At 41.9% G+C, this 27,397-nt stretch overlaps 1 protein-coding gene across 3 annotated transcripts in view; it reads left to right on the top strand.

The window, feature by feature from the left end:
• UNC5D (unc-5 netrin receptor D) overlaps positions 1–27,397 on the top strand; it is a 441,192-nt gene that overhangs the window by 96,677 nt on the left and 317,118 nt on the right. For all 3 annotated transcript variants that reach the window (XM_038384983.2, XM_043503014.1, XM_043503013.1), the window contains one exon: positions 10,355–10,537. In XM_038384983.2, the coding sequence (XP_038240911.1) occupies positions 10,456–10,537 (82 nt within the window). In that variant the 5' untranslated portion in view covers positions 10,355–10,455. The remainder of the gene's footprint in view (positions 1–10,354; positions 10,538–27,397) is intronic.

Genomic DNA, 27,397 nt, shown 5'->3' with positions numbered 1-27,397 from the left:
TTAATAGCCTCTTGTGAGGAATTTGGTTTACTGATTTTTATATTTAAAAGAACTCCAAAGGAGTATTTAAGATGTTATGGTTGGACACTGAATCACATTTGAGTTTTAAAAAGCTGGTTTTGTTCTGTTTTTTATTTTTTCTCTTCCCTTTGCAATTTTTGAGTTGATACATCATATTAGGTAGGTAGAGGTCACGTAATATATTGAAATGTGATTGTACCATCCATCTTGATACATCCCAACTCCGTGTGTCAGCTGAATTAATAGTTAAACATTGTTTCTTCAGGCTGGCATCTTTCAAAGCAGGGTCCTATAAAGTCACCAAAAAGTGATAAGATTTAATAGTGAGAGCTAGCTTACTAAAACATGCAATGAAAGGGAAACTATCAACATAAAACTCGCATCCAAGATGTGATTTTTTTTTTTTTTTGGGTGCCCAAATTTAGACACCTTAAAGGGTCTGATTTTCAGAGGGAAGCTGAAATAAGATCCCTTTAAAAATGTCTCAAATTGGGCAGCCACAATCTTTAGTCCTTATATATTTTTGGCCCATATATTTGAAAAATATGGGTGTGAGAGTGTGTGTAAATACATCTTTCTTAGAAAACCTGTAGACAGGGCCCTAATGTTCTGGTTCCTCTGCATGAGCACAGTGCTTTTGGGGTTCATAACACTGCAGGGAGTGTTTAAGAGATGGGTTTGAACAGAAATCCTGGATCCAAACAGCTCTGAAACAGCGGGAGGCTTGGGGGAGTGGGCGTTGGGGTTGAAATTCAAACTCCAATCTGGATCTGAGTTTTGCAAAACCCCTGATCTTTATAAGTGAGTCCAGTCACAACCCCAAATCTGAACACTGGCAAGATTTGGGGGTGTATAAAACCTAAATCCCAGTCTGAATTTTGCCATTTGAGCTCATCCCTACTTTGATTTTGAAGTTTTATTATTTAAAACAAAATACATTTCTTTTCAGGTTTGGTAAATCCCTCTCTTCTCCACCCTGCCCCTAACACGTAGGGCCAGATCTAGTATGAAGTGACCTAGCTAAATAGGCTTCAATGCTGATTTATTCTAGTGGGGTATCTGGTCCATCATTTCTAAAAGTTGGGCCCTTTTAAAGGAAGCTAAGAGAATAGCTTTTTAAGGTCCTTTAGCTAGATCATCTATCCCCATGAGAGGACCCATGGCAAAGAATCTTCACAAGAATCCCTTATGATGCTCCTCCCACATCATGCCCTCCAGGAGTAGGGGAATTGAAGGGGAGATGACTCGTGGAGAAGTCTGCGGGTTCCACCTTCAATCCTGGCAGATAGTGGGCGATTCACAGGAGACTAAGGCTATCTGCATGGAGGCTTTGTGCCTGTGCAGGGACTCTTCTACCCATCCCTGGCAGTGCAAGCCCTAGGATTACCAAAGGGAAGTAGTAATGTAGCCCCAGGCTGCATTATCATGGGGGGTGTGAGTGAAGTGCTTCTGATCCACTACTCCATCTCCCCCTCCCTTCCCATTTTCTCCACCACAGCCCCAGCATGGACCTATAGAGAGAGGCCTCTTTATGGTACTGAGGGAGGAAATAGTGCTGCAGACAGGGCATGCTGCCCCATGGTAAAGGGGAATTTGCCTATAGAAGGTCCCCTCCCCTTTAGCACCCCCTGAGCACCATACATGGGAACAGGAGAGCTAAGAAAGTGTCCGCTTCTGATGTTGAAACATTGTGTAGCTGTGGGAGTCAGTTTTCCTCCTTAGACATGTGTGTCTCAAGAATTAACATTGTTTTCCCAATCAGGTAGCACATTAGCATGCTCTGACGGCGCAATCCTGGTAATTGTGGTCATGTGGTTCCCTCAGGAAATTGTGTTCTTTGTAATCATAAAGCTTTTGAAGTGTTACGACTTGCAAGTTTATTTTGAAACTGCCCCCCCTCCTTCTTCCACCTGTGTCTCAAAAGTTGATATAAGGACTAAAGTATCATCTGGGTATACAGTTTCTTAAAGAGACATTGCCTGATATTACTCCAGAGTTCTAATTGTGGATTGGTTTAATATCAACTTCTCTTGACTGGAATATCTTTTTAGAAGTGTTATGAAATGAAATTGTCCTTTTTAGGTCTTTTCCCCCTCTTCAGTTTGGCAAAGATGGATTTTCTTTAGTGTTTACAGTGGAGCTAAATTAATGATGGCTCTCCATTTTAACTTTACTTGTATTCCATTATCACTGGTGGTCTCAGTTCCTTATTATTATTTTAATTATTTGTATGATGGTAATGCCAAGGTTCTCCCCTTGATAGGAGCCTGATTATGCTACACACTGTACACACAGTTCCTGTCCCCAGAAAGCTTACAGTAGAGATTGGCAAGACAGACCAAGGATGGGAGTAAAGTGTTATCACTTCCCATCTTAGATGGAGAAACTGAGGCACAGAGAGATCAAGCTACTTGCCCAAGCTCTCTCACAGTCCGTAGCAGACTTGGGAACTCTTGAATCCCAGAACTCCTGAATCCCAATCCAGTGCCTTAACCACAAGACCATCATTTATTATTATTTTATTAATTTCTGATTTGTATTACCTTAGTGCCTAAGAGCCCTGGTCATGGACTATGCTAGGTTTTGTATGAATAGAAATAAAGAATGGTCCCTGCTGGAAAGAGCTTAAAATCTAATAGGGATCTATCGATGCAATGTGAGGCAGAAGTGGGCATTTAGCATGTTGCTTCTCTCTTTGCACTGCTCACTAGCAGTGGAGATTAATCTAGAGTTCTGAGTCAACAATCTCTGACTTGTCTTAGGACTTGCACTAACTTTGTACTCTGAAATTTGCTTACCCCTCTGGGTCCCACAGTGCCCTGCTCTGTGGAGAGCTTCTAGGCATGTTGCAAGGTCTACCTGTTTGTTCATAGAATTATAGAAGATTAGGGTTGGAAGAGACCCCAAGAGGTCATCTAGTCCAACCCCCTGCTCAAAGCAAGACCAAGACCAAACCCAACTCAATTATCCCATCCAGGGCTTTGTTCAGGCTCCCTCAGAAAAATGCATTGATTTGGGAATGTCTGTTTTCTTCACTTTGTGAGTGGGAGGAATTCTTGGTATCACTTTTTGTTGCTGTTAAACTTTTATTGGTAATGTCCTGTTCTTTCTTTTAATGTGGTGTGCCCATCACACAAATTGAAAAAACAATAGTTTTATGGTAGATAAAAATTCTGGATTTAAGAGTTGTCTAGTTAAGTTTAATTTTTTTTTAAAAAAGATTATAAACAACCTCACTTTCGATGCAAAAATACCATTTTTTTCCTTCAGTTACTTAAGTTCAGTTACATGGACGCAGTTACAGTAAACCACATCTAAAATGGTTTTCATACAGATGCTTTCATAATACTGGTTTCATGTATATATTTCAGACAAATATGGGCCATCAGAAATATTTCATCTTTAATAAAATTCAGCCTAAAAGTGGTTAAATTAAACCTTTCAGGGTTGATTACATCATTGGTCAAACAAAAACTACTCTGGCACAAACATCTCTTAATTGCCCAAATGTTATTTCAAAGAGCCACTGCTTAAATTACTCTATTCTCTCTTATGGGTCCTGATTTGAGGCTCAAGTCTGTGTTATGCTAAATGATGGGTTTAAGAGAGAAGATTTCCCTCTTGAAAGATTACTACATAATTACCCACTTGGAGACCTCTTATATCTTCATTTGAAGCATCTGGTATAGGCCAGTGTTGGAGATGTAATAATGGATTAGATGGATCTGTAGTCTGATCCAAGCTAGCAATTCCTATGTTCTCATATGCAGCAGAGGCTTGACTTTGCGGGGTGGGGATCTCATGGCAAGTTGCCGGAGCAGCCCTCGATGTCTGAAAAATTGGAAACTATTCATTGCATGGAAGAAGCAGATTTCTTGGTCAAGTAGCAACTGTCTGTCTGCTGCACACATGGAGGGTGAATGAACATTAATGAATTGCAGCAGGTTGCAATTTATTTTCTTATTTTTGGTAGTGAAATGGGTAAGTAGTTTTGAATTATCTAGGCTGCTTCTGCTCCTTGTGGTGGATAATTATCTTTTCTCAGGCTAGCTCTGGTTTATGTAAGACTCTGTGCATCTGTATTTCACCTGGGGAAAATCACAATGTGAACTGATCACATCTTTGCTAGCTACTGGGGATGGGATAGGAAGAGGAGAGTCTCCACGTTTTCAGAGTGGAGCTGGCAGGTTGTCATTGTTTCTGAGCTTCTTGGTCGTCTTCTGCCTTGTGCTAGTGACACAATGTTCCAGGGTTAGAAAATGTCAGATTCTTGGATGAGCCATCCCATGAGCATCTCATTTCTTCTCAAGACCCTGGCTGAAGCAAATATCAGCTGTGAATGTGAATCTCTTTCTCCTTCAGTATATAAAGGCCTATATCGATTCTACTGGTTAAAGAGTTGGTGTGGCTGGCATGGGAAGTAGCTCCTGTTTCCCTGACCTGCACATTAATTCTTCATTGCTATCCTTTAACACAAAAAAAAAACTTTATAGATGGCATGACTGCACATATTAATCCTTACGATATTTAGTTTTTCAACCCAGGTGTGCACATGCCAACTGCAGCAGCAACAACAGATGTTAAGTTGCTAAGATCCACAGGTACTTTTTTTTTTTCAAGAGCAAGGGGTTTTATCCTGGGTGTCCTGGCTAAATTATAACGCAGGAAATTACATTTTGTTAATCTACATTTTCCCCTGCAGTTCCATTTGGAGAAATTATGAGTTGTCACTCCTTTTCCTTCACTGGTGCTGTTGTTTGCTGTTTCTAGTGCACAGTATCTTCTAAGTTGCATCCTCCTAACAGAAGCTGTGGTTCAGTAGTAGATAAAGTTATATACATAGGAAATCCCACTATTCAAATCCAGGCTTTTGGGTGTTAGGATGTATTTCAGATCAAATCCATTACCAGAGGCTACTTGGTAGAGCATAGTGAAAATTGACAAGTTTTTTCATTAAAAAATCGGGTTTAATTGAAAATGAAATATTTCTTGACTAAATTTAACTTTTTAACTTTTTTTTTCTTATTCAAAAACACTTCGAAATGAATGTGGGGGGAGGGAATGTTTTTTCTGTATATTTTTTTAAAACTGTCCTTTTCAAAATTAATGTAAAATTTCCACCTTCTCTGCATTTTTTTTTTAAATCTTTACTTTCCTTCCACCCCACTTATTTCCACTGGAAAAATAAGCGATTTTTCTGATTTTCATCTAGTTCTTTTCTTATTTACTTTTTTTCTCACCAGGAAAGTATGAAAAACAGAGAGGATGTTCCAGTGACTTCTTGTGGTAAAACTAAGAACTTTTCTTGGTACAGAAAAAGATTAGACATTTATATGGATACCAAGAACATCTGGAGGTATAAGAGTAAGGATTAAATAAATAACCAACAGTTTTGTAAGGGCTATAAACCCTTTTGCTTCAGGGCATAAACTAACCTCTAACTAGGAAGAAACTTTCCTTGTAGATAGATTATTCTGTAACTGACGGTACTGGATTTCTTGAACCTTTGTCTATTGCAGCTGGCACTGGTCACTGTTGGAAACAGGATACTGCTGCTTTGTCCTGCCCTGGTAATTCTAAAGTTTCTACATGGTGATCTGACCACTCCAATGTCCTAACTTGCAAAGTGTGTTTCCCCATAAATTTACTGCATCCTGTAATTCTTTCGATGCACAAGGGATAATTATCAAAATACTCCCCCACCCCCCACAATTCTTACTCACTCTTCCTTGAGAAATAGCTGCTCCTGTTCCTAGAAGACACAAAGCCATATTCTAAATCTCTGAATAGAATGGATTTGCAGAGCAGAATCAATGCCGTCCAAGCTGAAATAGACTGAAAGTCTGGATTTAGATAAACAACGATTCCTTCCCCTGCCCCCCCCCCCCAACCGGCTTTGGAATTGGATATATAGATAATCGATGCCCTACTCTGTCTTTGCATCTGGTTCTGTTAATGCTTCTTGACTGGGAAATGTGGGGTCAGAGAATGAGGAAATGATTTGGAACTTGAAGGAAGGAGGAAAAGGGGGAATGAGTGGAAAACCTCTCTGCAGTAGAGGCTTGCGTTGCAATTAGAAAAATAGGCAGGACATGTATTTTTCACACACAAACGGTAGCATCTTGTTGCTAATTAAGCCTATTGTCAAATCTCAGCTGGTGCTAGAACGGCATCAGACTTGCCCATCAACAGAAAGTAGACACAAAGAGCTCTCTGTAGCATTCTTTGGTTCCTCAAAGCAGTAGTGAAATTGTTCATAAAATACTACTTATGATCAGATAATGATGCTATTGATTTGTTTTATAATTATTTTATTTTTGCATTGTATAAAATTTTAGTTCATTATTTGGTCAAAGGAGTCAAATGTTTCTTACATATACTGATGGACCAAGATTATTGAAACTGGGAGAGACAGTGTGGACTAGTAGATGGACTAAACAACCGGGAATCAGGACTCCAGGCTTATATTCTTGGCTCTATATCTGTGCTCTATGCCTCTGACCTTGGGCTTGTCACTTAAAGCTTGATTCCAGCAGTCATGAGCACCCACCAGTCTTGTTGACATCAGTGGGAGTTGTGTGTACATGGCACCAGTGTTCCCTCTAATTTTTCCCACATATGTGCAGAATGAATTTTATGTGCACCAATAGGGAAGTGATGTGTAATACATCACCTCCCTATTGGTGCACATAACAAAATTCATGTGGTGGGGGTGGGGCCGAGGGGTTTGGAGTGTGGGAGGGGGCAGAGGGCTGGGTTGCAGGGGGAGGACTCCAGCTGGGGGTGCAGACTCTGGAGTGGTGCCAGGGATGAAGGGTTTGGGTGCAGGGCTACCATGAGGAGAGAGGACTCTCCCAGCAGCAGCACCAGGGCTGGGGCTGCAGAATAGATGCCCCTCCCCAGCTGCGGCAGGTCTGGGTCTTGGTTGGGTTCCCTGAGTGCCTGCATGGTGCTTAATAGTCTGCTGCGTGGCTGTGCAGGTTACAGGAAACTTAGCATGGCACCTCTCAAAATAAAGCATATATCTTCTTTATGCCTCACTTTCCCCATCTGTAAAATGGAAAGTATTTCATATTTCTTTGGGAGGTAGGTTACAAGACTTGTAAAATGTTGTAGGATTTTTGAGTATCGGATGCTTAGTTCGTGCACTATTAGTATGAAATACGCGTTCATAAGAATAGGATCCAAAGAGCAACAGTCTTATCATTTTAATGCCATTCATAGCTGTAGCCCTGGCACCTTCTATAAAAATGTCACAGTACCTTACAATAATAGAATAGAATACTAGGAAGGATGGATGGTTAAGGCATTGGAGTAGGACTTGGGAGATCTGGATTCATTTTTCCACAGACCGGTTGTGTGATCTCGGGCATGTCATTTACTCTTTGTTTGCCTTATTTCCAATTTTGCAAAATTTGGAATAATAATCCTTCCTCTCACCCATCTTGTCTATTTAGAAATGTCGCCTGTTTGGGGAGAGGACACTCTCATCTATGTATCTGTACAGCACTGTGGGACCCTGATTTCATTGAGCTTCTAGGCGCTACAGTAAGCGGTCTTGTTGAGCCTAAACATTCAGAAACTGAGCCAAATCTCTCTCTCCAAAATATTGACTTGGTAATCATGAAACCATGAGATTCAAAAATAGTAATGTTAATAAATGTTGGCTGAAAACGGCACTGGGTAGGTCTACACTGCCCCCCCCAAAAAATGCGTTTTTAACTCGCATTAGCTGACTCAGATGAAATACAATGAAGACACACCACCTTGTCTTTTAACTCAGCTTAGCAGCTCAAGTTCAAGTTTACAGGGCAGCCTGGTCATTGAACTTGAGCTGGTAACCCAAGTAAAAAAGCAGAGTTGCTGTGTCTTCATAACTGTCTTCAGCACACCTACTAACCTTAATTAAGAACACACCTTTTTCTTGCAGCGAAAGCATACACATAAGAGTGTGAAGCAGTCCCTACCCCAAAGATCTAAATAAACAAGACAGACAAGTGGGAGGTATGAGGGTAGGCAGAGTTACAATGTACAAGTAAAGAACAATAAGATGGCTTGCAATTGCTACGTTAGTGCCTTGGAGGTGGTGCTGGTTTGGTGTTTCTGTCTTGCTTATTTATTATTTGTGGGGGGATCAAGGGGATTGGAGTGAGCATGAACAGAAACAAAGAGAGATGAGACATGGTGGCAAAGATGGAGGGTGGTTGGATTGAGGCTGAGGTTGAAGTGGCTGTGTGGGAGGAGACAGCCAGTCTGCACAGAGGAGACCTGTCCAGAATATAAACTGGGCAGAGAAGCTGATGACGACATCAGTGCCAGAGATTCCCTGTTGCAGCTGCTTCCATGTATTATTTCGTTGCAGGTTGTCTCTCTGATTTGGCTCCTCCCAGCAGTTTCCCTCTTCTCAGAACCCACATGGCTGGGGGGGGGGGAGGGGAAGGGGAAGGCCACATTAGCCCTGATACTCCCAGAAGTGGGGTGTCCCCCCCTTCATGGTTCTTGTTCTAGTGTGGGGATACCATGGAAAGAGGCAACCCCAGCTGGGTTTCCTCCCTCTCTTGTTGAGCTGTAATGTGGTAGCTTCTGTGTTATCCTCTCAAGCGCTATCTCACTGCAATGGTTTGGGACTAATACTGTTGGATCATTAATACTGTTGCGGGCAGTAACCATAAATCCAAGAGGTGAAGCTTGGGTCTGGCATATAGTGCATAGGGACAAGAGCTTTCGATTCAGTGTTCTAGGCCAGGCCCATAGCCAGTGAGCAAGTAAATGACTATAGGTTCCTGATCTGCTTCCCAAAACTTGCCATCCATAGTTCTGTCCTTGCCATCCCTACTTGGGGAAGTCACTTGCAGAGCCATTGCCAAGAAGCTTGTGGGTGTGAGCTTTAGTTCCAGTGAATTTGATTATGCAGACTTCATTGGCTCTAGCCTCTTGCTGCCTCAGCTATGAGGGATGGCAGATCCTGCTGTGAGATGGTGCTAATATAATATTCAAAGCCCATTAATCTGGAGGTGGTTCCCTTCCCTACAAACATGTGCACAGTGAAGAAACAGAGGGAAGGGAATCAGGGAAGTAATGGAGGCTCCAGCAGATAGGCAGACAGAAATTGAGAAACTTGTTGCCAGTAGTTATTAATGCCTAGTTCAGGTAATCAGAAACTTGGAAATTAAGGAGTCCCATTTTCCACATATGCATGGTAATTGCAAAGACACCCTGTACAGTCTAGTAAATGCAGTCTTTTGAAGGATGAATAGGACAACAATCCAGTGGGTCACACAAGGTCCTGCTGCTTTTCTGCTCCCAGACATACAATGCACAAAGCTCTGTCATTTGAAGGCAACCTTGAAGATCCACTCTTTTTCTATCTCCTTCCCCTCCCACCTTGCCACCGATAGGTGGAACTATTGCAAAGCAGATCAAGAGAGTCGATTATGAAGGGCTGCACTCAGAGATGGCCACTGCAATGCCATAACTCTGGCTGTGATCAGAGTTATGCACATGTCAGATAAAACTGACATATCTGCATTTGTTGTCTTGCAATAATACAGGTAATATACAAATTACAGGAAGAAAAGGATATTTCTAAGAAAACCAATCTCAATTCATTTGCAATTTATGCTTCCTACAACACTTTAATTTGTGCTGATTATCTTTCTTACATGCTGCTAGTACACTTTAATCCTTCTTTTTCTATACATCCTACATATAAATGTACATGTTTTACAGGTACTGTCAATGTTTTACACCCATAGTTTGACCTGCCTTCATGATTTAAACCCTACTGCTGCTGCTATTACTTATTACTCCCATAATTTTATTACTCGGGACATGTGAATGGAGACAGGGTTTTTGTGAGAAGTACTGCTATTAAATTAGATATTTTATCTTACTTGTTTGAGAGGTTTCAGCATGTAAAGACTGGCCCCTAAATGACCATGGTAAAAGGAAAGCTAAGTGTGGGGTGGTAAGTAGATGTAGCCTAACCAGTGATATGAAGAAATAGACCCAGGGGGTAATTCAAGATCAGGAAGATGCAAAGGCTATTGTTTTCCCTCCATGTTTCAGTAGTTGTCCATCAATAACTGCCAGGTAAGGTTTATAGGAACAGATCACCTTTCTGGAACTGAGTGGACAACCCAATTTTTCGTGTTTCATTAGCTGTGTACCTGTTAGGAGCAAAAATCGGGCACTGAGGCAGTAGCATTAACCTTCAGCAAAGAGACTGTCTGTCTGAAATATACAAGGTTGCATGTGTTTCAGCTGCAGTAGCAGAAAGATCATGAAAATTTCCAGAGACAGGAGACAGCTCCCTTCTTGTTTTTCTCCTTAGTCTGTAATAGTTCCAGTTGGCTGAGGCTGCATGTAGAAGAATACCAGAATCCACCTCGAGAGGGCTGATATGTTACTCAGCTGAGGCAGAGAACTTAAAAGATGAAGTTAAGGAAGAGAAACTACTGTGTGCCAATTCCTTCCCCCCTGGTTTTGTTTCGTGGCAGATCATTAAACCTTAAAGGTAAGAGAGATTTGTTACCATGCTTTCTTTCTTTTGTCACCGAGAAATCAGTCCTAAAAATTAATGCCTGTATTTAGAAAGGCAAATCCAGCCACTCTGCCTGATAATGAGATGTGTGAAAATGTGCTCAGGAAACCATAATCTCCCATGGAATTAATTGATGTTACAGTCAGTATCTCTCCCTGTAACAAATTGCATGAAAGAAACAAAACTTTCCACAACACAACAGGAGCCAGAAAGCTGTTCTCTACCTCACCAAGCGCTAGAGTTCAGCACAGAACAGCCACTGCAGGTGTGACCCCAGGGAGATAAGGGATTTCACTGGAGCATGGTTTTCATTCTGTCCTCCCCCTGTAATCTAACAGAGTTTGCTTTAATAACATTCCTTTTGTTCTGGCAGATAATCATGGGCTGGTCTAGATAATATCTCAAATTTGCGCTTTCCTGATAATAGGATCTTATCAGGAGTTCGCAGCATATAGCTTTTTAACAGGATATGGCTTTAATTAAAATGACAATATGGAACACTTGAGGTTAACGTCCCCAGTCTCACTTCTCTGTAACATCAGGCTGGAAAGGGACAGGGTAATAAATGTCTTCCATGTGATACAAGAGAGAAAAGGTAAAGAGAACTATTGTACTGATACAGTAATCATCCATGTCCTGGACTTTGTACATATGAAACCTCTAAGGTGAGCTGTCTGTGAAGGTCTATAAAAATCATAAGGTATCTTATCATTAACACAGACTGACCTTCATACCAGAAAAAAAAGAGGACTTGTGGCACCTTAGAGACTAACAAATTTGAGCATAAGCTTTCGTGAGCTACAGCTATGTTCTATAGTTATGCCTAGATATTTGGTCATTGGGCTTGAGGCAGGAATCGCTGGTGAAATTCTCTGGCCTGTCTGATGTAGGAGGTCAGACCAGATGATCGCAATCATAGAGGTACAGAAACGTAGGGCTGGAAGGGAGCTCGAGAGGTCAAGTCCAGCCCCCTGTGTGGAGGCAGAACCAAGTAAATTTAGACTCTCCCTGACAGATGTTTGTCCAACCTGTTCTGAAAACCTCCGGTGATGGGGATTCCACCATCTCCCCTGGAACCTTATTCCAGGGCTTAATTGCCCTTATAGTTAGACCATTTCCCCTAATATCTAACCTAAATCTCCCCTTGCTACAGATTAAGCCCATTAATATTTGTCCAACCCTGAGTGGACATGTAGAACAATTAAGCACAGTCCTTTCTGTAACAGTCCATAACATATTTGAAGACCATTATAAGGTGCCCCCTTAGTCTTCCCCCCCCCCCCCGCCTCAAGACCAGTTTTTGTAATCTTTCCTCATAGATCAGATTTTCTAAACCTTTTTTTTTCTCTTTCTTTTTTGTTGCTCTCTTCTGTTCATCCACATCTTTCCTAAAGTGTGGCACCAGAATTGGCCACAGTACCCCAGCTAAGGCCTCACCAGTGAGGAGCAGAGCAGGTCAATTACCTCCCACGTCTTACATACAACACTCCTGTTAATACACCCCAGAATATTAGGGTGGGTTTTTTTTTACACAACTGCATCATAGTATTGACTCGTATTCAAATTATGACCCCCTATAACACCCAGATTCTTTTCAGCTTTACTACCACCTAGCTGGTTATTTCACATATTGTAGCTGTGCATTTGATTTCCCCCAGCCCCCCCTCTCCCCCCCCATGAAGTACTTTTCCACTTACCTTTATTGTTGATTTCAGACCAACTCTCTAATATGTCAAGCTCTTTTTGACTTGTACTCCTGTCCTCCAAAGTGCTTGCAATCCCTCTCAGCTTGGTGTCATCCACAAATTTTGCTCCCCACTCCATTGCCCAAGTCCATGAATGAAAGTACTGAATAGTACAATGGTCCCTGCTAGACTTAAAACCTATGATTATTGTTTGATACCTGTAGATTATACCCTTGTTGCAGGGACTGGGCCATCTTCTGTGTTTGTACAGCATAATGTATGCCCTGCTCCTGACTGGGGCCTCTGAATGCTGCTGCAAAATAAATGTAGAATAATGATATTGTGGAAGCCTTCATTTTCAAGCAAGCACTTTTGTGCTTTGTCTCATGCTGCCTCCTGTATGTGAGAGGCATTCCCTGTAAATATCCACAAAACCACCTCATTGTCCCCCTTCAAATCCTGCCTAAAAGCTCTCCCAAAAAAACCTGCCAATGGTAAAACCACTACCTGCCATACTGACTAATCTCTTCTCGTTGTTTCCTTGTGCTCCTGTCTGTACCCATCCATTGTTGTTTGTCGTCTCATTCTTAGATTATTGTTGTTGTCTGGTGTATTACAGTGGCAGAGAGGAGCCATAATCCTTGACCAGAACCCCATTGTGTTAGGTTCTGTACAAACACAGAACGGAAAGGCAGTTCTGTCCCCAAAAATCTTAGTCTAAGTTGTAAGCTCCTCAGTTCAGAGTCTGCCTTTTTATGTGTATATATACAGCACCTAGCACATCTGGGAGTGCTGGGTGCTAAGCACAATACGAATAAGTACCACCTGTGCTGCTATGCTCCTGAGCTCATCTCCGAGGAGGGTGAGTAGCTCTACAGCAGGCTGATTGGAGGGCTGCTAACAGAAGGCTAAACACACATCCTTTTGTCCCATACAGGATCGAGCCCCTGCCCAGAGATTTATTTTAAATCTTGTTTCTTTCTAAATTCACACAGAATTCGTGAATCAAACAAGGAGCCATGCTGATGCAGAAGCTCTGATCCTAATGCCACTCATACCCCACAGCTAGTGAAATTCAAGGCAGGAATGCTGCTCTCTGGCTTCTGCATGGCAAAGTATCAGTATCCAGTAATCAGTATCCAGAGCATGCAGACCCCAGGCCTTGCCTTCTGTTCCCAGCTGCCACCTCCAGAAGTCACAGCAGTTTCTGCTCCTGTTTACCTATTCAGTTTCATATAGACAACAAATCCTGTGCGTGCGCGTGCGTGCGTGCGTGTGCGCGCGCACGCGCTCTCTCTCTCTCTCTCTGTGTAAACTCTCTGTGTGTAAATGATCAATAGAAGTCCCTGCTGCCCTGGTAGTTAGAGAACTTTCACTAAGGTGCCAGCGATGTTGATAGCTGGTGAAAGTTTCTGAGGTAGCAAATGCTTTGTTGTTGGGGAGATTTTTCCAGGCCCGAAATCCAATATTGTGTCTGTTGATTGGATAAGGAGTGAGAGGCCAAGAAGAGCTAGTGTCTATGCATTAATGTTTGGCCTGAATTTCAAAAGAGCTGAGTACCTGTGCCCTGTCTGACTTCTCTGGGATTCGAGGGTGTTCAGCATCTGTGAAAATCAGACCAACTGACTTGAGCCCTGATTCACCAAGGTATTTAAGCATGTGCCTAACTTTAAGCACATTAGTGGAACTATTCATAAGCTTAAAGTTGGGCATGTGCTTAGTATCTTGCTGGATTGGAATTTTAGTCTAATTCCACAAGGCAATCATGGCTGGTTACAGGATGTCCTAAATAACGTTGGATGACAATAGGATTAAAAGAGAAGAGAAATCAGATGACAGGAAGAAGAAAAATTACTATTCGTCAGCAAGGCTGAAGTTGATGCTTCTGTCTTCTAGAGCTCTCTGACAGCGGGTGCCTAGGAACAAGAATTTCTGTCATTAACTCTGGTGCTTTGCTTGCCGCCTTTATTTTTCATATTCTCTCGACACACTTGTTTCATTTTGAAAGTATCTTTTTTTTTTGTGTGTGTGCACCCTTCCCCAGCTTGAAATTGATTTAGAAACAAACAGACCTACAATGCTGCTTTGTGTGGATTTCTGTTTGAATCTGTAGCTTTCATTCCCCGACTCCATTTTACGCCTGGTAGGGTGTTCTGCTCCAGGGGTGTTTTTTTTTCTTCTTTTATTTGATAACTGTTCTGTAGAATTTTCAGTGTCAAGATCAGGTCACTTGAAGTGCAAATTTCACCTTTTATAAAATCATTTTCATTGTTGCCTCTCTTAATAATCTGCCCCTGCCCTTCTTATTTAACTGCATATGAAATACAAACTTCAGTGTCTCCTCCTTGGAATACCTCTGCATCCTGACTCAGGGAGCTAGATATTCAAGCATTGTAGAATGTATGTTTAATTGTAAAAACTATTTTGAAAGTGGCAGTGTTGCTTCTAACTTGAGTACTGCTTGTGGGTAATACTAGTCTGTGGGATCATTTTCCTAGTTAAAAATACAGTATCAGGATTAGAAATGTTACATATTTTTTTATCTTAGTTCATTACAATTACCCTTTAAATAATCAGTAATTACCCTCCTCTGACCTTTAGTTGTATCTTAGGAGACAGCAACTATTCAATATTATTTTATCTTAAGTGTCATGGAAAGTCAGAAAAGTCTGTGTTCTCTGCACACTGAAAGCAATTAGCTCTCAAAGGTTTTCTCATATGGCCTGAACCCCTTGTGACCTGGTCTGACTATCTGTACTTAGTTTTAACTGGTATATTTCCCTGGTCTACACCCCTTCCATTGCTGGTAAATCCTCTTTGCTGCAGAATCAATGAGTTGGCTGCTCCAGCAATTTGTGAGGGGGGAAGTATAATTCTAACACTGCTAGGTGAGGATTAGATGCGTACAAACTCACAGTAGGCTGTTGATGGATTTTATGCTTGTTAGAATGCACTCTTTTTTGTTCTGTTCGCTTTTTTTTGGTAAAGATAAAATTGTGTTGTGAAATGAATGGGTATTTACTAATAATATATCATTCTCATTATTATTTATATTGCAGTGGCATCTAGAGGCCCCAAACATAATTGGGGCTCTCATTTTGCTAGGGGCTACACAATCACACAGTGTGAGACAGTTCCAGCCCCATATACCTCACAATTGAAATAATCAAAGACAAAGAGTAAGAGGGGGAAATGGGCCCTGGAAGGTGAAGTGAGTTGCTCAGGGTCATACATCGGATCAGTGGGATTTCTGACACTTTGAAGGGTAGGGGGAGTGAGGGGTTTTGTTTTTTTCTTTCCCCCCCTTTAGACATTTTCAATACACTGTGATCCGTGATTGCCTCTCTGGGAGGGAAGAGTTCCACTGGGGATATCAAAATAGGGGTTAAGTAGTGCCTAGGCCCTGTGGAGAGGTGATTTTCATCAAACAGAACATAATATATATCCAAGCCTAAAAATACCTTTTCAAGCAAAGTATTTCAAGCTTACATTCCGAGACTTGAGTTCATGAGTCTGCATTTCCCCTACTGGAGCAGATGTAATCATAAATCCCTAAGACATAGCTCTGAGACTAGAGAAAATTGTTCTGTTTTAGGTATTGGTTGTAGGTCAAACACCAGCTTGCAAATTCAAGTGTTGGCAGGTAAAGGAAAAAAGGAACTCTATTTTCAACTGCATTGGTCATCACTTTCTTGTTTTTAAGAGATCATGATATTTTCCTCTAGGCACCGAGTAAAATTCTACTCCATCTTTAATAGAAGGCCACTACAACTAAGCAACTGACTTAATGGTCCCTTGAGTGATTGTTTAAAACAGTCCATTGTATTTTGTATGAGAACATAATTAATTTTTCAGCACACAATAAAGGACTGGCTTGTGTGTGTTTGTGTGCACAACACTTCCCTCTTCAGGATACAGTCAGAACTACTCAGATGTCTGCCAGAAACTGTGTACTGCAAAGAGAGATTCCCCTTCAGTGGATCTGACTTCTGTTACGCTGTGAAACTCCAGGGGGAAGATCCAATTGAAATCAATGGAACTATGACCGTTCACAGCAGCTGAGGCTCCGACCCAGATGGCTGTGGTGTATAACATAGCATTCCTAGGCATCTGCTTGTTTTTGAAAGAGTTTGGAAGTAGAATGGTTTAGTAGACGGGTCACTGGGCTGGGGCAAGGCAGATCTGGGTATTGTTATGTGCCACAGGCCTTGTGTGTGACTGTGGGCAAGATATTTCCCTCTGAGCCTCATTTCCTGCCTCCCCTTTGCCTGGCTTGTGTATTTAGACTGCAAGCTCTTCAAGGTGGGGACTATCTTTTACTGTGTCTATGTATAGTGGGGCCAAGGTGCAATGGGGCCATGATTTTGGTTGAGGCCTCTAGGTGCTACTGTAACACAAATGATAAGACTGTTACTGATTTGGGGGGAATTAAAAACAAACAAAAAGCCAGCAGAGCTCTGAAGTGTGCTTCTCTAGGAGAGAATATTTATTTTATACAGCCAACTTATGTTACCAATTTTCAGTGTATTGTGTCAGTTGAATGAACCCTCTTCTGAGATTCAACAGATTTCTGACTAGCAGAATAGGCTAATTCATTTGAACAGGCAGTGATGTTTTGCTTGATAGGTAAAGGGATTATCAAAATGCTGAACTGACTGATTCTTTTCTCAGCTGATACCTATAGATTGGATCTTCAATGCAACAAAAGAGACACCAAATACTACATTACTATTCTGACATTTGTATTAAATTATGTTCCCCACTTGTCCACCCCTGGTGAAAGCAATAGTGAGAGTTCATTCCCGCAAGTAGCTTCCAAACAGTGCAAGCTGTTATGGGATATATGGCAGGATTCATCTTCACTCTAGCTAAATTGCACAAATCAAGTAAAGTGGACCCATGACAAATTAGACTGTGAAGCCATGTGATAGGTTTGTTAGCTGTAACTTCAGAGAGCTCTGGGTTATTCTTAACACTGTTGATAACATTGTATAGAGGAGACAAATGGTTTACAGGGTTAACTTGCAGATGACTCACCACCACCACCACCACTGCTGGCTGGGTAAACCCTTTGCTGTCATTCCTTATTTACAGTAAATACACCATATTTTTTTTTTAATTTACCAACTTGGGTACATTAAATCCATTTCTAAGTGATCTCCCAATTTAACTAGTATGCTGGAGGCTCTGAGGAAAAAAGACTGTCTGCTTTTAAAAGGGGCTAGTGTTGTGGTCATTGGCATGGTGTGGTCAGGAGGGAGGATATCGCGTGACACAGAAAAATATACGAGGAGTGTCGTCCTATTGCTACATGCCCCAGGCTGCAACAGTTCTTTTCTTCTGAACCAGAGGGGATACAAAGGATTATATAACATCAGACTGGACCCACTGAAAACGGTTGGAAAAAAATTGCCATAGGCAATACCTGTGTGTGTGTGTGTGTGTGTGTGTGTGTGTGTGTGTGTGTAACAGAGCAATGTGTCTTTGTGTATATATTACTGGATACCCATAGTTTCCTCTACAAGGCAAGTTCTCTATAATTTAATAGAGGTGAAACCAATAGGTTGTCTAGATACTTACTTTAATTGAGTTTCTGTAGAAGAACTTAGACTTTAACAGAGGATGGTCACCTGTCTACTGTTCTATAGCATTCTATAGGATGGTTTAAATAAGCTGTAAAATGGAAATCATTTTCAATGAAATTCTGTCAGAATTTTCCATAAAAGGGAAGCTGAATTTGTATCCTATCCTGAGAACATGTACCCCAAAGACTGCATTATAGCAAGTTTTTCCAGTGATCTATTATATGGTATCTCTGATGACCTGGGGATCTCTCGTAATCCAGGACCAGCTGACCCCCCACTCTTGTGGCTTACTGCATATAGTGTAGAAGTTTTCTTATACAGATATGCATTGCTTGCAGCGTACCCACTTACTCTTCATTACAATAGATGGAATTAGTGCATTATCTCTCTGCACTAAGGGTCTTTCCTATCACCTCTGCATTGTAGGTGTTGATGCAGCCATAGGGTATTTTCTTTTTGAAGGTGATTAAAAAGCTGGATTGACCTGCAAGGTGAGAGCAACAGCTTTAGCTGGATGTGCAGTGCAGGTGGAGTGGTTCTGGTTGGCCTTCACTGGAAACTGGAAGCAAAAGGAAGGTGTGTGTGAATATTTCAGAACTGTGGGGGAAAAAACTGACAGAAATAGGGTCAGTACAGGTGTGGGTGTCCCTATGTGGGGTAGGCAGCTTCTTGTATATCCTGGACTGGCTCAGCTAAGTCCGCTGACTCCACCTGCCTTCCCACATGACTCTCCTCTTTATTCAGGAGCTGAATCGAGTCTTCAAACAGCTGTCCCCTCCCTCCATCAAGACATCACTCACTCAATTACAATAAGCTTCTAAAAAACAAAGGGTCATATTAGTAGTTCAACCCCTGTTCCTGCCACCGAGCGCACATTTATTTGGCTGTGAAACAGTGTGGGGATTTTGGTAGATCCAGTTTAGGATTTGTTGGAGCTTTTTCTTGAATTCGCTTCTTTGAGTCTTTTATGTCTTTTTAGGGGACACTGCCACAGAAACCTTGGGCAGTTGTAGAAATGAGTGGATGACTAGCCAAAGTCTGCTTGACCTCCCAGACACAGATGGCATAAGGCTACGTTCATGCAAACAGGCCTCTAAGCCTCAGAATATGTAATGGTTGGTCTGGAGCAACACAAAGTCTTATGACAGGTTTCAGAGTAGCAGCCGTGTTAGTCTGTATTCACAAAAAGAAAAGGAGTACTTGTGGCACCTTAGAGACTAACAAATTTATTAGAGCATAAGCTTTCGTGAGCTACAGCTCACTTCATCGGATGCATCCAGTGGAAAAACATCCGATGAAGTGAGCTGTAGCTCACGAAAGTTTATGCTCAAATAAATGTTAGTCTCTAAGGTGCCACAAGTACTCCTTTTCTTTTTACAAAGTCTTATGAACTGTGTACTGTAGCAGATCCTGGTCAGTTTGGTGGCAGAGGATTCCCTGAGCAGCCACAGACCATAATTCCCCTCAGGGATCTCCACCTGGTAACGATTCATTGGATTTGACTCTTACTGCAGTCCACAGGGAGATGGACAGACAGTGTGAGTAGGAAGTGAGCTGTAGCTCACGAAAGCTTATGCTCAAATAAATTTGTTAGTCTCTAAGGTGCCACAAGTCCTCCGTTTCTTTTTGCGAATACAGACTAACACGGCTGCTACTCTGAAACCTGTCATAAAACTGTGTTGCTCCAGACCAACCATTTCATATTCTGAGGCTTAGAGGCCTATTTGTATGAACGTAGCCTTATGCCATCTGTGTCTGGGAGGTCAGGCAGACTTTTTCTAGTCATTCACTCATTTCCACAACTGCCCAAGGTTTCTCTGTGGCAGTGTCCCCTATAAAAGACTCAAAGAAGCGAATTCAAAAGGTTTGCCAACCTTTCTGTAGTCCAGGAAACAAGTCCTGTGCTCCGTAGCAGAGACCAGTGCAATATACAGGGAGTAGCAAGCTGGTAGCTAGAGTGCATTTCCATGTGAATGTTGAGAACAAGGGGGCATGGTTGTCAGGAATCCAGTTCTTTTTGTCTTCTAACTTTATTAACAGAGGGAGGGACTTTGCTAGCTACTTGGGGCTAAGGTCAGGCGTGCTGGCTGATGCTTTCCTCTTCAGACAGCAGTTGGTGTACCTCACGCTAAGTTGAATTTCCAGCCCTTCTCATACTTGATTCTGAAATGGACTCTACTTCTGAAGGAAGCCACCTAATGACTACTGCCCTTCCTCCCCACCCTACCCCGATATCAGCAGACGGTTGTATTTTACAATGTCCCACTAACCATGAATAATTTAGAACTTAGTTACCAAGAGGCTGCACTCTCCTTCTTTTGTGCAGGAGATTAAGACAAAAATAATAAAGCAAAGGATTCTCCCCATTCCTCCATCCTTCCCTCTTGTTGGTGAGATGCAATTATGTGGTCATTGCAAAGGCACAATTGCCTAATTTAATAATACAGGCTTTGCATATTTCCAGTCCCATCAACATGTATGTAAATTGGGATGGAAATAATCTCCCATTTTTCATGACTCGCTGAGTAGCTTCTCAGTGCTCTGGTGAGCTGGGCGAGGGGACAGAAATTGTGTACGATCAGTCCAATGTGCTGAGCAAATGAAAGCAGAACAAATTATCCTTAATCATGCCAAGCACATTTACAATGTAAATGATTGGTGCCAGGAGCCTGTTTCAGCTCCTTCCCCTCCTCTCAGAGCTAAGTTTCTGCTCAGTCGGCAGGAGCCTGAGAACAAAGCCAGGTGGTTCAAGCAGCTGAAATTAGTGAGGCTAGGTTGGTGACAGTGCAGATGCTACTGAATCAGGGCCAAACCTGTGAGGTGCAGTGCATCCTTTGTGGGAGCTGAGGGTGCTCAGCACCTTGTACATTGATACAATAAAGGATAAAGAGCACTGAAACCAGTTTATCACCCGTGCTAAGACCCCCACATCACAGTGGTGCCTGGTATTTCTTCAGTGCTCAGTACCATTATTGAACTAAGTTGTACAGCAATCCTTTGAGCTAGGGGAAGCCTACGCTGCTTGTTGCAGATAGGGAATCTGAGACGCACCTGGCTGCGTTTAATCTCTGTCCCAAATTCAACTTTACATCTCACCTGGGCAGGGACTGGTAGGGGGTCAATTAAGCTCCCAGCACAGGTCCAAACAGCCTTGAGGACTGCCTTACCTGCCTGTCCAGCTTCCAGTGGCCCCTTTGGGCTTTGCTGGCAGCTGGTAATAGCCAGGGTTAGGAATTCCCTGACCAGGATCTCTCCCTTCCTCTGTTGCTGTGCCCCAATGTATGTGTTGCATCTGGGAACCAGCAAGAAGTGCTGTGGAGCCAGCTATGTCTACTGTGCACCTCTTGGGGACACTTGCTATATTAGGGGAATTTCCTGGGGGCATTTAGGATTGCTGCATGGCTCCTTCACACTAGCAGTGTGAGACTCCAGTCCAGAGAGGTTGTGACTTGTCCAAAGCTCCACTGGAGGTGGGTGGCAGAGTCCAGGTTAAAACTCAGATCTACTTACTAACTTCAGTTCTTGAGACAACTCCCGCACACACACACCCCTTCCTCCGCAGTTAATTGGAGCTTCTCTTCAACGTACTGTATGTACATATTTTGGGCGTTTGTACTCAAGAAGGAAGGGGGGGGTAATTTTTTCCCCTTCTTTCTGTACATATCACCCAGTGTCTTGTGATCTATGATCCCATTCATCAGCATCGCACAACTCTCAAATGCATTCAGTCAGTCAAAGAATACCTCTTGGCCTCCTCTGGTTAATTGTCAGAGGACATCTTTAACTGAACTCTCCTTCCAGTGCTGCATAACTTGGGATGTCAGCAAAGATGCCACAACTTCCCACTGGACAAGAGGGATCTGAACTCATTCAGCAATAGCCTTTTGAGAACAACAGTACCCCTGGCTGGGACTGAAATGGGTAGGTATGTCACTCACTTGCCTCTGTGCAGGCAGAACAGAAACAGACTTGCCTGGTGTTTCTTGTCCTTTGCCCTCTAACTATACTTCTCCTTGCAGGCAGCAGCACCCTGCCAGCTCTGAGCCACACTGCACAGATATGATGTTCTAAGGATGCTCCCAAGTGAATTCCCTTATTGGTTGAATGTGAAACACCTTTTTCTTTTTTTAACCACAAATTACAAATCGCAGGAGCTGCTGAATTGCTTGTCTAGGTGCCTGCTGCTTTTGGTTTCCTTTGTGTTCTCTGAAAGCACATTTTTTCTCTCTCTCTCTCTCTCTCTCTCTCTCTCTCTTTCTGTGTATGTATATAATATAAATATAACACACACACACACACACATGCACATACTCGCTGCTGTTGTATTCTCTGCTTCTGTCAATAGCTTTCTTCCGCCAAGTAAGTTCTGACAGCAAGAACCAAGAAAATAAGCTCCATCAGTAATAGACGCTTACAGGGTGACTTTAAAGGGGGATGGGAACAAAGTACCACTGATGGACATTTTGTATCTGTCTACTGAGCTCTTCGTGCAGTGATTTCAGCACATTGGATGGTTTGCCCTTTTACCCTTAATTCAGCAGCGGCAGCAACACAAACAAAAGGCCTGGATCTGTGACAAATGAATGTGGTGGGAGCAGTGTTTATTTGTGCAGTGAAATCAGACAAGGGCATGAAAATAATAATAAAAATATACCCAGGGAACCTCATCTGCCCCATTGGAGAAGAAATACAGTATTTTCCTGGAAATGCTCTAGGTGAATTTTCAAGTGGACCTGATTTCCCCAAGTTTATTGTTCAAGGAATGAATTAGATGTGAAAGATTATGCTCTTCTCTAAATGCCCAAATGTTATGATTTAACATACATTAGCAGATTTCAAATTTTGATCATCCAATTGGCACTCTAAATCATAGATTCCCTTTCTGGTGCAAATCCAACCACTTTAGCATTTTTCTTTTTATCAAATTAACTTCGCCTTATGGTGTTTGTCAGTTGTAGAAAATGTAAACACACAGGAAAAATGCAAACAGTTGTATCATATTTCATCTTTGGTTAATCATCTTAAAAATGATATAGATTTTATCTCCTCAGAAGTGATGGCTTATGACTGCCCATATGGCTACTTTGCTTTCCAGTGAGGGATGTGGAATCTTTTTGAGATGTTAGTAAAATATTGCCCCCCCCCCTTTTTAAAAAAAAAATCATTGACAATGTTAGATCTGTACCTTTTTGGATAAAAGGTTTTGCATAATTTTTGATATGAAAGCAAAATAGCATAAAATCAAAGAGCAGCATTTCATCTTTGTAAGATATTAAAAATTGAGAATAAAGAAAAATCTGTTTAGACTTTTCCCTAGCTAAAATGTGTTATGTACATTGTAAAGAGTAGGACTGCAGAACAGATTACAGGTAAACATTCCACCCTAGTATCTTGATGAAGGATACAGTAGAAATTGGTTTTAGATACCTGACATTCTTTTCATACTCTGAGTACTTCAAACCACTTTACCAAGCAATTAGTTAGGTGTTGTAGTGTAGGGCATGCAAATGGGCATATGTCATAAGATGGTCACCAGCAGCTTTTGCTGAGCTTTGGAAAATAGATATAAGCCACAATCTGGTCATCAGAATTAGGTGGGTATTTAATAATATATTTATATGCAGTATATCATTCAACCACTGTATGGTTGTAGTTGTGTAGTTCCTGGTAAACAAGAAATAGAAAGCTGGGACTCCAACTGTGTAGAAAACTTGTTTCTGTATTGGTGGGGGTTTTTGTTTTTTAAAATTCATGCCTCCTGTTTAAAACTCTGATTCTGAGTCTTGAGAGGGTACAAGGGTTCATTTATGCAGATCTGATTGCGTGTTCATGATCATAATTATTTGACTTCTTAAGGGTATGAATAGATGTTTTGAAAATTCTCTGTTTTGGTGTTAGGTCCTTTTTATATGATGATATATCATGTATTATTATTATTAGCATCTTAATGTGTTACTATCATTGATTTTTGGAGTGTCTGAAGTGCCTTGGTGATGGGAGGCTCTTGTAATTTATGATATCAGGTCATGGATTAAGCAGAATTTCCCATTCATTTGATGGCCCAATATGGTCATTTGTTGAATATTATATTAAGGTAGCATTCAAAGTATTAGGGCCCCATGAAGGCCCATTGTGCTGTGGGGTTGTACAGACATGCATGAGGATACGTCCTAAAACGTTTACAATCTAAGGCCTCAATCCTGCAAAGAGTTACAGTATGTAAAATTAAGAAGGTCCCTGGGTGTTAGGATTGGGGCGTTAGAAGAGAAGTGGAGTGTGAAACGTAGGAGGAGAGAGATAAATCAGAGTTGCATTATAGCAATTTTGAAGAAAAATTATAAATGGATCCAGTTCTAACCCTGATTTTTGCTGGTGAGTCCATGCAGCTGGACCTTGTGCCCACAAAGGGCTCCACTGATTTCAGTGGGGTGCCCCATGGGCACAGGCAGTCACCTGCCTGGAATCAGTTACAAGACAGGGCTTAGCCATCATTAATTTGTGGAGTCTTTCTATAGATGATGTGGTAGAGGAGAATGTTGAGGGCAGCTCAGTGCAGGGAGGCAGGTGTTTCATGCTTAAGGGACAACATGGATGCAGAGACCTTTGCATGAGTGTTTGTGAAATGGGTAGACACAGATGGCATATGGCTGTTCCTTTTGAAAGTCAAACAGCTGCAGTGTTTGTTTATTGCTGATGTAGCATCAGAGAATTAGGGCATAGAAAATATCCAGGGGCTTAAAAAAAAATTAAGTGTATCCTTTTACTATCAGACAATCCATAGCTCTTTCACAGGTTTCAGAGTAGCAGCCGTGTTAGTCTGTATTCGCAAAAAGAAAAGGAGTACCGGTGGCACCTTAGAGACTAACAAATTTATTAGAGCATAAGCTTTCGTGAGCTACAGCTCACTTCATCGGATGCATCCGATGAAGTGAGCTGTAGCTCACGAAAGCTTATGCTCTAATAAATTTGTTAGTCTCTAAGGTGCCACCGGTACTCCTTTTCTCATAGCTCTTTCAATAACATATCCACCCCAGACCAAAGAAGAGTTAAACAACAATTAAAAATGTCATTAGAAAAAAAACTATAAAACCATATAGCTGCAGCTACAAACTGGTATAAACTTTAGGGCAAAGGAAAAGGATCTGCTGAGTTCTTGCTGAATGTCCAGGTATGTGGAACTCTACCTAGTGGGGTGCCAAACACAAGTGTTATGTCTTGGTGTTCTGCTAATTCCAATGGTATTGCCTCGTAAAATGGAGACTAAGTGGGACTGAGATGAAAACCTATTTCATAATCAGCAATATGGCTAGCCGAAAGCAATCCCCAGTAGAAATTTGGGCCTAATGACCCAATCACACATACTAGGGTAATGGTTCCTTCAGCTTCAGATACTTCCAAGCAAGAGAAGAATCAGGCCCCTGATACTGAAAAGTGCTCAGCATTTGCAACTGCTGCTGTCTTTCAGGATCAGGTCTTGCATAGAGAGGTGTGGTCCAGTAGTGATTTGAGCCTTGGCAGTGAGCAGTTGGAATGCCTAATTCTGTCTCGCCACTTCTGTATAGCTCGGGCTAGTATCACTTGTTCAGGCTATTCTGCAGTCTTGAGGGGTCTCAGCTAGGATCTTAAAACAGGCACTGGCTGTATTAACTGACTCCTTGTGCATGTTGCTAGACCTGGTGTGGATGAAGGGACATGAAGTCCATCCTGTCCCAGTGCTATGCACATCTGGATTTTCAGACCTACAGAGAGCCCTCCATAGTACCTGAGGGAAGAGGTGAGTGTTACTGCAGAGGGGAATTTGATCTACCTCCTCGCTTTCTGTGTGGAGAGGGGTTGTCTAGTCATGTCTAGCCAGAAATCCTTTCCTCCGTATTCCAATTATGTTAATGGACAGCAGGCCATCTCCCTGTTTAGGTGCTGTAAACTGACTTAGCACCTGCCCTGGGGAGAATTGGTACCTCTTCTTCATCTGTCATTGTACAGTGGTTAACACAACAGGGTCTGATCTCAACTGGGGCTTTTGGATGCCACTGTAATGATTAACTTTGTCACAGCTACAACCGTTCCAGATGGAGTTTTCTTCCTCCATCTGAAACAGTCTGGTCCTGTTCCTCTACAAGTCATTTTTATAATTGTAAAGTCTTTGGGGTGGGGACTGTCCTTTTAGTTCTGTTTATTCTGTACAGTTCCTAGCACAATGGGGTCCTAGTGTATGACTGGGACTCCTAGGGTATGTCTATACCATGAGTGGGCCTGGAATCAATTCCAAGCCTGACCGTCTATACTACAATTACACAGTCCCCTAGCCCAAGCCCTGCAAGCCTGAGTCAGCCAACATGGCCTAGCCATGGGTGTTTAATTGCAGTGTAGACATACTCCTGGGTTCGACCGCAGTAGAAATAACAATATTGTTTTAGCTACAGTATTCGGTGCAATCTGATTGCTCTGCATTTAGTTCATCTGCCTGTGATGTCGGAAGATAAGGAGTATTTTTCAGCTCACATTTTATTTAGGAACATTTATGGACATGGGTGGGGGGGACATGAAATATCCAAAACCTGCTAAAGACAACTAGCTTTTTAATTGTATTCTATGTTCCAGTAATTGAGTCCCTCCAAAGTGCTTTTGCATTATTTAATTACATATTTGTAGTTTAGTTCAAGCTAAAAGTAAAACAGCGGATGACCTGATGTATACTCCAGCAGCATTCCCCATTACCAAGATATGAATAATTGCATTAGTGTCAAATGGTAAGTACTTAGTACTCACTGTCGTACAGACTGGTGGCCTGGATATACACTTATTGTCTTTTGCATTATTAGATACATTATGCATAGCTGTGCTACATCTTATCAGAGCCCAGTGACATCCTGGTGACATCCCATGTATGTTTTAGTTGCAGGAACCACAAAGTAAATTTAAAAAAAACAAACAAACCAGTACCCTATCTGCCACTGAAAATGTGTTTTGGGATGCCCCTGTTATCTGACATGGATGTGTGTACTGATTTATTGCAAATCACTATTGGGTCCTTTAGGTTTGTATTTCAAATCAGAAACAAAAATTAATCACACAACGGCAAACTTTATCTGTTTCACTTGAAGATTAATAGTGTCTGAAAGCTCCTTTGCAAACTCAGCTGGAAGATTCCATTGAGTGTCAAGTGTAGTTTATTGCCCTGTAAGGAAGATACAGAGCCCTGTGTTCAAATTTGGGCACCTCTCTTCAGCAGCCTAATATCTCTCGTTGCAGGCAAACTCACTCAGCGTCTCTATAGCACTTTACAAGTTCAAAGATGGTGATGCTGAAAAGCATTTTGTTGCCTCCTTCTTCATTTCTCTGTGTCGGCAGCTGCATCTAAACTTCAGGCTGCCAGATTCTTGGAGGAGAGTCCCAGATGGGGAATATGCACTGTCAGAAAACAGATATTATTTTTTGTGAGCCTTAACCCGTAGAGCCCTAGGGAAGAGTAGAGTTCTCCTTTGTAATCTTTGCTCCATTCTCTCTTGACTAGGCTATCTCCTTTCTCCTCTCCATCCCCAGTGGCAGAAGTCCTGACTGCT

Source organism: Dermochelys coriacea, chromosome 26 (genome assembly GCF_009764565.3).
Source record: "Dermochelys coriacea isolate rDerCor1 chromosome 26, rDerCor1.pri.v4, whole genome shotgun sequence".
NCBI classification, from domain to species: Eukaryota; Metazoa; Chordata; order Testudines; family Dermochelyidae; genus Dermochelys; species Dermochelys coriacea.
This window is presented reverse-complemented; position numbering and strand designations above follow the sequence as displayed.